General features: G+C 29.4%; 3 protein-coding genes across 5 annotated transcripts; 1 reads left to right on the top strand and 2 right to left on the bottom strand.

Annotated features, from left to right (window-relative positions):
• The first annotated feature begins 4,379 nt into the window (after window positions 1-4,379).
• Window positions 4,380-8,602, top strand: LOC111427847 (C-type lectin domain-containing protein slf). 2 transcript variants are annotated; one of them, XM_023063190.2, is made up of 4 exons: window positions 4,380-4,484; window positions 6,946-7,087; window positions 7,579-7,758; window positions 8,031-8,602. In XM_023063190.2, the coding sequence occupies exons 2-4, from the start codon at window positions 6,946-6,948 to the stop codon at window positions 8,411-8,413; spliced, it is 705 nt and encodes a 234-aa protein (XP_022918958.1). In that variant the 5' UTR covers window positions 4,380-4,484; the 3' UTR covers window positions 8,414-8,602. The 2 variants fall into 2 exon arrangements, with proteins under 2 accessions (XP_022918958.1, XP_071052400.1); XM_071196299.1 differs by lacking the exon at window positions 4,380-4,484 and adding an exon at window positions 4,699-5,201.
• A 108-nt stretch (window positions 8,603-8,710) lies between these two features.
• LOC111427846 (uncharacterized) lies at window positions 8,711-9,922 on the bottom strand. Its single transcript, XM_023063189.2, has 2 exons — window positions 9,832-9,922; window positions 8,711-9,776 (listed from the first exon to the last, which is right to left on the bottom strand). The coding sequence occupies exons 1-2, from the start codon at window positions 9,838-9,840 to the stop codon at window positions 8,790-8,792; spliced, it is 996 nt and encodes a 331-aa protein (XP_022918957.2). The 5' UTR covers window positions 9,841-9,922; the 3' UTR covers window positions 8,711-8,789.
• A 188-nt stretch (window positions 9,923-10,110) lies between these two features.
• LOC111427845 (PR domain zinc finger protein 15-like) lies at window positions 10,111-13,160 on the bottom strand. Of its 2 annotated transcripts, XM_023063187.2 has the most exons (8): window positions 13,008-13,160; window positions 12,683-12,791; window positions 12,551-12,621; window positions 12,188-12,499; window positions 11,991-12,132; window positions 11,335-11,942; window positions 10,253-11,288; window positions 10,111-10,198 (listed from the first exon to the last, which is right to left on the bottom strand). In XM_023063187.2, the coding sequence occupies exons 2-8, from the start codon at window positions 12,720-12,722 to the stop codon at window positions 10,113-10,115; spliced, it is 2,295 nt and encodes a 764-aa protein (XP_022918955.2). In that variant the 5' UTR covers window positions 12,723-12,791; window positions 13,008-13,160; the 3' UTR covers window positions 10,111-10,112. The 2 variants fall into 2 exon arrangements, with proteins under 2 accessions (XP_022918955.2, XP_022918956.2); XM_023063188.2 differs by lacking the exon at window positions 13,008-13,160 and having other exon boundaries at window positions 12,695-12,889.
• Between the last annotated feature and the right edge of the window lies 1 nt (window position 13,161).

Raw genomic sequence — 13,161 nt, 5'->3', positions numbered from 1 at the left:
TAATCAAAAAACTTTCGAATGTTATCAAAAAAAAAAGAACACTTTAGGTTGATGACTTTCTATTTTATAACATTTCAATATTCTTGTCACGAAAAGCTCTGTGTTGAATGGCAAATTTCGTTTTGTGCCCCGAAACTTAAAATTCATAATCAATGAATGAGAATAAAATCTATTGAATTAATTCCATTGAAAGAATTTATTGTTTTTACTTGTAATTTCGACATCAACAGGATATAAATCTAATAAATCAAAGTCAATGGAAAGTGCCATTAAACAATTATTATGACTCTTATTGTACATACATAAAACACAAGATTATGTTATATCCTGGATGTTTTAAAAGCCTCCTTCGTGCGAGTTCAAGGCCCATCACATCACATCTGTACGATTTTAAACGTTATAATCATCATTTATGATTATTACCTTTCAAACGTTTCATTGATTTTTATTAATTAAGATGCAACTGAATTATAAAAATTTTGAAATTTCTAACTGGATTAACTTTCAATTTTGCTTCGATAAACGAAGGATAAAATGAATTGGTAGGTTCTAGAAGAAGAGGCAATCGATAATTACAACGAGGCCAGAGGAAATTAAAGATTTGGATCATGGCAATCGTTTGTCGCTCTTCGAAACACCATCCACATCCATTTACCGATTACCATTAAATTGCCGGCCTTCTTTAGAATCGAGTTATATTCTGCGTTCTTGATCTTCGTACGACGCTCGTCTTCTTCACGCCAAAAAGGAGCTCGAGGTCATCTAACCATTCAGATACGCCAACTATCTACTAAAAGAGACCTTTTGTTGTAATTCTAGGAAGTTGGAAACAATTAAATAGCAATTTTTTTATTTGTCTTTCTGTCACCTTTTTCATTTCTTATGCTTACTGTTTAATAATTTCTTTGAAATAAGAATTATTAGCATACGATGGGAGAAGTTGCAAAACATATCTGACCTCAATATAAGGTAGCCGCCAAGAGGCAGATCCGCCTTACATAAGAGTTATAATAGATTTGCGACACTCTACACACGATCGCTACAACAACAACATCTTTCATCTCGTCCTCTCATCGTAATCATTACGATACTGGGTTCGTTTGGTTTTAACTTTATAAAGTTAGGTTGAGGTTGAATGGATGCAGTTTATTCTCATCGCACGAATAAAGACAATCATCAAGAGATTTAGCAATCAGGTCGATTTCAAACTAACAACAAGAAGGAAAAGTTATCTCTTAGGAAAATTTGTTCTCAACTATTATATTTGTTATTTATAATTAATAAATAATCTAAAAGTATATTTAGGTTGGTGTAAGCTTAATGTTTTTTTTGTAATTGTTAATCAACCGTTTTAACGATAGCCAGGTTGTATCAAAGTTTGGCTACCAACTTAAAAGCACATCTTAGGAGCTGTCAAGTTAGCTTAAGATTCTCTAAGTTCACCATGTTCCAATAAGTACTTCATGAAGACGCACGGCTTAAAATATTTTCTAGTTCTAGCTCTAGTGTTAGTTCTAGTTTTACACTAGCACTATCACTAGAACTAACACAAGGCCTAGAACAAGAATCATTCGGGTTTAGCCGTCTTGAGAGACGTGCAGCTAAATCCGAATGTTTCTAATTCTCGGTCTATAAGTTATAGTTTTGGGATTATCTTAATAATTATTGATCGTTTTAAAATCTTTTGTAAACAATATGTGTTTACAGTTAAATTACAAATAATTTTTATTAATAACATTTTTGAAAATAACAAAATTTTAATTTCCCTGTGAATAGTATGGTCCATTAAATGTCACAGCGATTGACGATATGTTGTTTTAATCGAAAAATGTTTGATACAAAATTGATTTTAAATTTGATTTCAAATCGATTATTTTAATAAAACTTTTTCATATTTCCACCAGGTGGCCCTGTATACTGTTATAAAGTTATATTTTTGAGATTATCTTAATAATTATTGATCATTTTAAAATTTTTTGTAAACAATATTTGTTTGCAATTAAATTACAAACAACTTTAGTTAATAACATTTTTGAAAATAACAAAATTTTAATTTCCCTGTGAATAGTATGGTCCATTAAATGTCACAGCAATTCACGATATGTTGTTTTAATCGAAAAATGTTTGATACAAAATTGATTTAAAATTTGATTTCAAATCGATTATTTTAATAAAACTTTTTTATATCTCCACCAGGTGGCCCTGTATACTGTTATAAAGTTATATTTTTGACATTATCTTAATAATTATTGATCGTTTTAAAATTTTTTGTAAACAATATTTGTTTGCAATTAAATTATAAACAACTTTTATTAATAACATTTTTAAAAATAACGAAATTTTAATTTCCCTGTGAATAGTATGGTCCATTAAATGTCACAGCAATTGACGATATGTTGTTTTAATCGAAAAATGTTTGATACAAAATTGATTTTAAATTTGATTTTAAATCGATTATTTTAATAAAACTTTTTCATATCTCCACCAGGTGGCCCTGTATACTGTTATAAAGTTATATTTTTGAGGTTATCTTAATAATTATTGATCGTTTTAAAATTTTTTGTAAACAATATTTGTTTGCAATTAAATTACAAACAACTTTTATTAATAACATTTTTAAAAATAACAAAATTTTAATTTCCCTGTGAATAGTATGGTCCATTAAATGTCACAGCAATTGACGATATGTTGTTTTAATCGAAAAATGTTTGATACAAAATTGATTTTAAATTTGATTTCAAATCGATTATTTTAATAAAACTTTTTTATATCTCCACCAGGTGGCCCTGTATACTGTTATAAAGTTATATTTTTGACATTATCTTAATAATTATTGATCATTTTAAAATTTTTTGTAAACAATATTTGTTTACAATTAAATTACAAACAACTTTTATTAATAACATTTTTAAAAATAACTAAATTTTAATTTCCCTGTGAATAGTATGGTCCATTAAATGTCACAGCAATTGACGATATGTTGTTTTAATCGAAAAATGTTTGATACAAAATTGATTTAAAATTTGATTTCAAATCGATTATTTTAATAAAACTTTTTTATATCTCCACCAGGTGGCCCTGTATACTGTTATAAAGTTATATTTTTGACATTATCTTAATAATTATTGATCGTTTTAAAATTTTTTGTAAACAATATTTGTTTGCAATTAAATTATAAACAACTTTTATTAATAACATTTTTAAAAATAACGAAATTTTAATTTCCCTGTGAATAGTATGGTTCATTAAATGTCACAGCAATTGACGATATGTTGTTTTAATCGAAAAATGTTTGATACAAAATTGATTTAAAATTTGATTTCAAATCGATTATTTTAATAAAACTTTTTCATATCTTCGCCAGGTGGCCCTGTATACTGTTATAAAGTTATATTTTTGAGGTTATCTTAATAATTATTGATCGTTTTAAAATTTTTTGTAAACAATATTTGTTTGCAATTAAATCACAAACAACTTTTATTAATAACATTTTTAAAAATAACAAAATTTTAATTTCCCTGTGAATAGTATGGTTACAGCATTCAAATATTGCGAGTTATATGAAATTCCCTGTATAGTGTCTAATGTAAATTAATACAAAATAAATTATTTATATTAAATTATAAAACATGTTACTGTACATTAATTACGATGAAATATCTTTCGTGATAAAAGAACATTGAAAAGGCCAAGATGTAATTTGTAAGTTAATCTTTACAAATTAATAATCAGACGTTGCAACAAACAACTCATTTAAATACATAATTATTAAAACGGTTAACGTTTAAACAAGAAAAAAGAAACAACGCGGAAATTGTAAATAAAAAATAAAATTAAAAAGAAAAATAAAATTGATTAGTTGTTAGGTGTTAACTGAAGTGAACTCTAAAAAGTCATAAGAAAATTGTCTAAAATAACAGGTAATCGCGAATAAAATAGCCTACAACCTTAACATTAAAAACGAAACGACCACGGCGGTGAAGTTAAAACCCATTAAAACCTATAGCGTTGGAGATCGTCTTTTAAGTTAAAACGCGTTATAAAAGGTCGTAGAAAATGCATTTGTAATGATGATGCACTTGTAAATTGCACATAGTATTTCGTTTTTTGGTTGCGACACGTTTTAAAGACGATTTTACGAAAGATATTCGTACCGGGAATAATAAATAATGAGTTTAAATTGAAATTTGTGTAAGAAATTTAATCAAAGTTTAATTAGCTAAATTTAAGAAAATTGAATCTGAATCTGAGAAGATAACTTAACAAAGAATTCTTTTTTTAATATGGACGTGTGTAATAAAAACCGATTGGAAATAAAGAAGATGAAAAGCGAAAATGATGGTGGGATTATGATCCCACCACAACATTTTCTGTGTACTCTTCCACTCTGTATATAAATACTACCGGCGACAATTTTACTCGGAGATTTCGTTTTTGTGTTCTACGTTTTGTTAAATCTAACGAAACGTAAACAACCAACAAAGGTAAGTTATAAAAGAGCACCATCAAACAATTTGGTTCAACACAAAAAAAAATAAGTGAACGAAAAAGTGGCAAAAAGTTCCTTTTTTTATTTTATTTAATTTATTTGGGTATTTTCTTAACGGTAAGTTATTCTTGTTAATCACTTATTAATAAAAAAAGAGTTATTCTTCTAAAATTAACTTGTTACGTGCGTGTAACCTTCGAATCCTTTACATAAAAATTCTTTTCTCGATTTAAATGAAAATTTAAACTTCGTCTTCGGTTTGTCGTGAGTTCGAATAATTGCGAACGAGAAATACGAAACAATCGTAGTCGTTTTCGAAATTGGGTCAAATGGGAGTTCCCACAAGAAAAGTACTTTAAAAAGGTGTTAGTTTCGTAGTTGGTTTAAATTTGAAGTTTGGAAAATTTTTAAATACAAGAATTAACATTTTTATTATCGTACCAACTTAAATCGGTTACCTATTGCGTAATCGGATTAAAATGTAAATGAAATTCGTGAACGATTCGTGTATAAATAATACTGATGAATTTTTGATGGGAGATAAAGTTTAATTTATTTTCGAGGACGTTGATTTAAAAAGTATTTAAAAAAAATACCATAAAAAGTTAATTCTAAAAATAACTTAGAAGAAAGAAATATAACATCACCTTTTCAACAAAGAAAACCGGGTTTAGAAATGTCCATTCGTTTTTGAGATCAACTCATTTCCAAAGTAAGCACATCAAATCGTAAGCAGCTCAACTCAATTCCAAAGCAAAAATATCAAATTTTAATGTAGAACTGTCATCATTATTTGTTTAAGTCTTAAGCGAATCTGGTCTAATAATACTAGATTCTGCGTTGTTGCTTCCCAATATGTCAGAAAGTTTTATTTCTTCTTAATTTGATTTAACGAAACCAAAGTTGCTTGAGGCCGAGGTGTTATCTCGATCACGTTTTATGCTTAACATTCGTTTGCAAATAACGGAAATATGTTTTTGTCGCCTTAATATAGAATTGTTATTGATATTACACTGTAAAAATGTTTTATTCCTTCATTTGATGATGAACAAAGCTGAGGTCTTGCCAAAAGTCGCTAATCTAGAACTAACTCAACCACAAAGCAACCCTGTATCAAAATAAGTCCATCAAAACTAAGCCAAAGCAACTCAACTCTAAAGCAAGATCATCAAATCGCAAAGCAGCTGAACGTCAAAGTAACCCAACTCCAAAGCAACTTAATCATATTCCAAAACAAGTAAATCCCAAAGGAATGTATCCCATAAGTAATTAAAACCCCAAGCAACTCAATTCAAAAGTAACTTAACAACGAAGTAATCCAACCCCAAGCACAAAATTACGCAATTCTAAAATAACTCCATCAATTTCCAAAGTAATTGAACCCCAAAGGAATAATTATTGAAAATTTTCATTTTGCTATTTTAATTTTAGTTCTAATTTCCATATCGTTCACGTTTTGTCCTTAACAATCTTTTGCAAATAAGGGAAATATGTCATTGTCTCCTTAATATAGAATAGTTTATTTATATTCCTTCATTTGATGATGAAGAAAGCTGAGGTCGGTTGCCAAAAGTCGCTAATCTAAAAGTAACTCAACCACAAACCAACCTTGTACAAATACCCAACTCAAAGCAAGTCCATAGCAACTAAATCACAAAGTAATCGAAAGCAAAGCAACTTAACTCTAAAGCAAGATCATCAGATTGCTAAGCAACTGAAGGTCAAGGAAAGTCAACTCTGAAGCTATACCAGCCCAAAACAATTCGATCCCACAGCAATACAATCTCAAAGTAACCCAATAAGTAATCGGAACCGCAAGAAACCCTATCCAAAAGTAACTTAACCACGAAGCAACCCAACACTAAAGAAAGTTCAGCAACCCCACAGAAATATAATCTCAAAGCAACCCAACCTCAATACTAAATTACGCAACTTCAAAGCAGCTCCATCAATTTCCAAAGTAATTTAACCCCAAAGGAAGTAATTATTACAAATTTTCATTTTGCTAAGCAGCTTCATAACATTATGCCTTAAATTAGTTAGAAGCAGTCTTCTAAATATCTGCCAAACAAGGGTTAAACAAACAATTTTTCTCATAGTGATACGTTTTGCAAAAGATATTATAAAATCTTATTTAATAGATCTCAATAAAGCGTGTTATAGAAATGACTAATCCTAAAGCAAACACGTTACATAATAAATCTTCAACGTTACTTTTTTAAAATCCCCTCGAAGCCATTTCAAATGCAAATACACACACACGCATCCATTTACTTTATTTACATATTCATCTCGCAATGCTATAATATTAAACAAAAGTAACAAATTAACGATACGCCAAAGGCCAAATAGAAAGTTTTAACTCATTTTTTTTAGAAAACTCTTAAAATATAATAAAAAAATATAGTATTTTATTGAATTTCTTTTTTTTTTTAATATTTTTTTTGTTTCTATAGATGAAGTTCGCCTATTTAACGATCGCTGCCTGTTTCATTGCCATATCTTACGCGGAACCTGCAACCATAAACCAAGCAAGACCAGTTTCTAATCGACCAGGAAGATTTCTTTCGCTACCAGTGCCTAATAAATGCGCAAACAGTAAGTTTAATTAACAAGTTTTTGTTGCTTCCTTTAAAAAAAAATTGAATGAAAATAAATTAAATTAAAAAGATGTGTTGAAACACGACTTCTTTCAGCGTGTTAAAGGTTACAATCGTTAAGAGATATACGTTTAAAGAGATGTCTAGATTTGTCCTATTACAAACAAATCTTTTCATAACTCCACCGTGTTTGTAAATGTCCACTAACATTTAAGATAAAAGGTTTTAAGGCGACGCATTCATGAAGAATATAACATTAATTTATTGATAAAGATAAATTAGTTTTTAGAAAACGATGTACTTTGTTTATTTAAGAATTGAAGTCACGTTAAAATTTAAAAGAAACCGCCACGAAAGAAAGTGTTAAATACGTGACTGGAAATAACCAAAGAGAATCCTTACAAAATCTTTTCAAACACAAAACCACAAAAGTTAATTAACTTTTAAAAGAAACGGTTTTCTAAATTATTTTTAATTTTTATATTTTAGGACCGAAACAATTTTTCTTTAGGGGACACAATTATTTCTTTACCGGTCATGTTCCTGCATTACAAAATCGAAAATTTGATTGGTTAGATGGAAGAAATATTTGTAGAGAATATTGTATGGATTTGGTATCGTTGGAAAGCCAAGAAGAGAATAACATGATCTTCAGGTTGATTCAACAGAGTAAGTGTTATGTAAAAGATGTGAGTTATGTAAATTTCTTCGTATAGCGGTTACGGTCAATATTACGACAAGAAGAAGAATCTCGCGGTAAATATGTCGTCGTCGTTTTAAAATGAGAAAAAGGGGCAAAGGTCGACGGCATTTCAAAGCTATAAGCAACTTCATCACGTTTTCAGTTTCGAAATCGCCTTCGAATTTTATTACTCACAAAGAAAAAACAACAATTACTTAAAGTTAAAGTTTAACACCTTCAAATTAATTCTTTTCAATAGATGATGTACCGTATATTTGGACGTCTGGAAGGCTTTGCGACTTCAAAGGTTGCGAAAACCGTGCTGATTTAGAACCTAAAAATGTTTATGGGTGGTTTTGGTCGGCGAATCGCGAAAAGATGTCGCCTACAAATCAAACTCCCGGAGGTTGGCAATACAACCCGTGGTCTTCAACCGGACACAAAAAACAACGTCAACCTGATAACGCCGAATTCGATATTAATGGAACGACGGAATCTTGTTTGTCCATTTTGAATAATGTTTATAACGATGGAATCGCTTGGCACGATGTTGCTTGTTACCACGAAAAACCGGTTGTTTGCGAAGATTCCGAAGAACTTTTAAATTATGTTGCTTCCACAAATCCTGGTATTCGCTTGTAAAAAGGGAACGAAAACGAAGACGGTTTATGGTTTAAGTTTTTTGAGGTTCCATAATGTAATATAAAGATGTAATTTATTTTTTAAGGAATAGATTTGAGATGAGATTTTTTGTAAGATATAGGAAAGGTTATATTTTTTTCTGTTTGGACGTAATAAAAGAAAACATAAATATGAAAAGTGTTCAATCAATACATTTGTATACTTTATTATAATACCAAAGCTATCTAACCCAACCCAACTCCAAGCAAACTTACTCAACCCCAAAATAAATCAGTCATAGGAAAAAGAAATAAAAGAAAATTTTAACAAATTTATTAAATTTTTATTTAAAAAAAATCTTTTTTTTGAGATAAATTAAAAAAATTACCGAACAAATTTATTGCGGCACACCATAAACTTTATGTGGTAATCCAATAACCACAGTAGGGGCATCTTTGGCTGGATAAGGTGCCGTTTTGGCCGGATACGGAGCTAGAGGAACCACTGGCTCTTCCAATTTAAACTCGTATTTTGTTAAAACGGGTTTAACAACTTCAATAGGTTTCTTCACAATAACTTTAGCAGGATACGGAGCTACAACCGGAGTTATAACTGGAGCTACAATTGGAGCAGAAGTCGTTGGTTGTTCCACGATGAAATTGTATTTAGTTTGAACCGGTTTAACCACTATCTTTTCTTGAACCGGTTTAATCACGATTTTGTTTGGATAAGGAGCTACTTTAACTGGATGAGCTACTTTAGCGGGATATGGGGCAATAACTGGAATTGCAGTGGTTGGTGCTTCAACGATGAATTGATATTGGGTTTGAACCGGTTTTACTGGAACGATTGGTTTGATTACTTTAGGTGGATACGGAGCCAAAATGGGAGTTGCAGTTGTTGGAGTTTCAACAACAAATTTATATTGATTTTGAACCGGTTTAAATGGAATATTAGGTTTAATCACTTTAGCAGGATATGGAGCGATAACTTCCGGTTTTTTAACCGGTTTCTCTTCCACTTCAAATTTATACTTTGAAATAACCGGTTTGATTGGTAAAATCGGTTTAGGTTGGACTGTTGGAATAACTTTAAAAGTGAATTGAGTTGGAATCGGTTTAATCGGCGTTGTTGGGACAACAACGGGAACTCCGTAGACATCATGTGGTTTTATGGGAATCACGTCTTTCTTTGGTAGTCCATATCCATGGTTTGGTTCTACTTTTGGGGGGTACGGAAACGGTAAAATTGGGGTAATTTCTTCGTGATGTTCTTGATTTTTTATTGGGACGAAATTTTGCTCAACCGGAAACCGATAAGTGTTTTTAAGAACGCTGGGCGCTGCGTTAATTGTTGCCGAAAAGGCGAAGATTAACAAGATGAACTAAAAAAAATTAAAAATTATAAGTGGGGGTTAAAAAAAATTAAATAAAACTTACCTTGTACATCTTTTTTTAAAATAGATGTGTATTGTTCGAAAGTAATTTTAAGTGTGATTTGAAACAAATTAATACTTGTCTTATATACCAAAATCAAAATACTTTCTAAAAAAATCGATAATGAATGTTGCTTAACTGGTTTTTTTGTCAATGAAGATAAATGAAGAAAAACGTTTTTCTAGTTTTTAAGCCAAAGATTTTGCGATAACGCGTTTTAAACACGAAGGAATGTTGTTTTAAATGTTTTAATTTAAAATTAAATCAAACTTTTTAAATTAAAGTTATTGCCCTAATATATAAACAACAAAGTTTCCTTGATCTAAAGGTTCAACAATAGTCCCATTTTCCAAAATAAACGCGTTATCACCTAAAACCGACAAATTAAAAAAAATTGTTTAAAAAAATATAAAATATAATCAACCTAAAGTAATATTTTGATCGACTTCATTTAATTCGGGCATTGAAAGACAAACTTCTTGGTTATTAACATTCAAATTTGTATCCAAAATTAATTCATCATTAAAACCATTTTCTTGATTACGATTTTCTTTAATTATATTTATTTCTGGGTTAAGATCAATCATAATTTCTTTTGCGTCATTTTTATTCTTATCATTTTTAACATCAACAACGGCGACGTCTTTTACGATCGCTTTAGGGTCGAAGTTTTCATTGCCATGACATTTTTTTAAATGTTTCATTAAAGAACTTTTTAATTTAACCGCTTTAGAACAAAATTGGCATTTATAATACTCCACATTAACTTGTTTATTATTTAAGTTATTGAATGCGTTGAGATGTTTGTTACGTTTGTGTCGTTCTAAGTTGGTTTTTAAAAAAAATTTTTGATTACAAAAATTGCAATCGTGAATTTTATTTTTTTTGTGAGTCCTTTTGTGATTACTCAAGTATTTTTTTGATTTAAATTTTTTGTAACAAATCTCACAAGTAAAAATATCTTTTGAGTGATAAACCGAAATGTGGGATCTCAATGTATCCCTCCTACTAAATTTCTTGTCGCATTGATTGCATGGGAAATTATCTTTGGTTAAATGAAACACCGTGTGTCTTCTTAAATTTCTTAATGAATCGAATGTTTTTGCGCAAACCTCGCAAACAAATTCGCCTGATTTTGGGGTTGATGCATCTCGTTTGCGAGAATGCGTTTTTAAATGTTTTTTCATGTAAGATTCTTTGGCAAACTTTTTATTGCAAAACATGCAAGTGAATTTATCTTTATCCGGGGTGTTTAAACAGTTATGTTCTTGCAATAATTTTTCTGATGTACAATTTTTCTTGCAATTAACACATTGATATTTTTTTCCGTGCATCACCAAAATGTGTCGCGATAAATATTTTTTTAACGAAAATGTTTTGCTGCAAAATGGACATTTTTGATGCATTTCCAACGATAGGTTGCATTTATGTGCTTTTAAATTTTCGTTACGACTAAAAATCTTTAAAAAAAAATAACGAAATTCATAATTAAACATTTTAACTCACAACTAAACACTTTGGGCACGTATATTTTCCCGTGTGCATTTGTAAATGTTGTATTAATTGTTTAAGTTTGTTAAAAGGTTTCATGCAGATATCGCAAACGTGTTCTTCTTGGTCAGCGCTAAGATCGAAATTAAAATTGTCGTTGTCGCTGATTAAATTGTCCATTCCTAAATTTAAACTGTCTCCATCTCCATCCAAAAGGATGTTTTGGTTATCGATGTTTTGTATATCGAAATCTTCAATGTTTTGTTGTAAAAATAGGTTTGTATTATCCATGCTATCCGTTAATAATTCGTTTAATAACGGCCCCCCAACCATGGAGTCTTTCCCCAAATTCTTATTATTATTTAGCGCTTTATCATCAAATTTTTTAAGATTCTTTTGAGGTGGCGCATTACCATGAACAATATGCAAATGCTTCTTCAAACTTAAATGAGTTGGAAAAGTGGATTTACAACATTTACAAACTTTTTTTAATTGAGATGAGTAATGTTCAGAGATATGGGCAGCAAATTTTGTTATGTTCCTTTCATGGAAATCACAAAATTTACAATTCCACACATCTTTTTGTATCAAATTTTGTTGCTTTTTAAGTAAAGTATTTATATCTAAAATTAAAAAACCTTACAAAAAATAATTTACCATTTCTAACCTACCATAATCAACATTCTCTTTCACCACACTCTTTTTTAATAATTCCTTATTCATTAATTTAGCATAAAATGGACTATACCACACTTTTAAAGTCTCCCCTCTTAAAATATCACAAGTTGTTGCATAATACAAATTATTTTCTTTCTAAAACATTTTTGTTCAATAAAAATCTTTGTATTTTTTTCCTCAACAATCTTACTTGGTAACAAATTAAGTTTTGCTCATCCCCACTAATCGCTGGTTGAACAAACATCATCCAATTACATTCAAGTTCATTACAAGTATCTAAATAATATTCTGTAAAGTATTCGTTTGGTGAGAATTGTTTTAAGGGAAATATTATCTCAGGATTTAAAGTAAACGTTTGTTTCGCTTCGAGAGGTCCAAATTGTGTGCCTGATTTGATGTCGACATCAGCGAGTATATCGTAACCCCCCGAAGACATTTTTTCTAACCGTAATATATCCGGAAGGGTTAAACGTGCTCTTGAAAGAATTATCTTATCATTTACCTACAAAAAATAAAATTAAATAATTCCATTTAATCGGTTCTGATATCTTACATGATGCTTTATATGCAAAAATGTGCAATTTGATGAATTGTGATTTTCTCCACATATCTCACAAATTATTTCTGAAAAAATAAAAAAATTGAAATTTACTTAGTTATTAAATGAAATGAATTTATTTAATACTTAAATCAGCACCTGTTACATTAATTGAGTCGCTTTTCATTGTCGATTTTATTGTATTTATTTTTGTATTTTTTTGGTTATGTTTTTGACAATCGTTTGACAACTCAACCTAAAAACTTAAAACAATCAATAAAGATACATATATGTTTAATTTAATGTTATTATTAGTTAATGAGTCAATGTTTAATAAAAGATTAATAAGTTTATACGGCTTAATTATGTTTTTTTATATAAAAAGCAATTTTTATTTATAAAAAATTAGTGACATTTAAATCGGAATTTTATTAAATAAAGCATTACTTTTAATTTATAAAAATATTCTTACCGAATAATTACGCGATAAGGACCATATAAAAGTGGTTATTTAAAGTAAATAAAGTTAATATATATAAAAAATGTTGATTTAAAAGTAAAAAATTAGTGATTTTCATTATGCAGGTTGGCGACAATTATATCGCAAAATCACATCGTGCCTGCAA

Source organism: Onthophagus taurus, chromosome 6 (genome assembly GCF_036711975.1).
Source record: "Onthophagus taurus isolate NC chromosome 6, IU_Otau_3.0, whole genome shotgun sequence".
Lineage (NCBI taxonomy): Eukaryota > Metazoa > Arthropoda > Insecta > Coleoptera > Scarabaeidae > Onthophagus > Onthophagus taurus.
The sequence above is the reverse complement of the archived record's forward strand: the minus strand, read 5'-3'. Positions and strand labels throughout refer to the sequence as shown.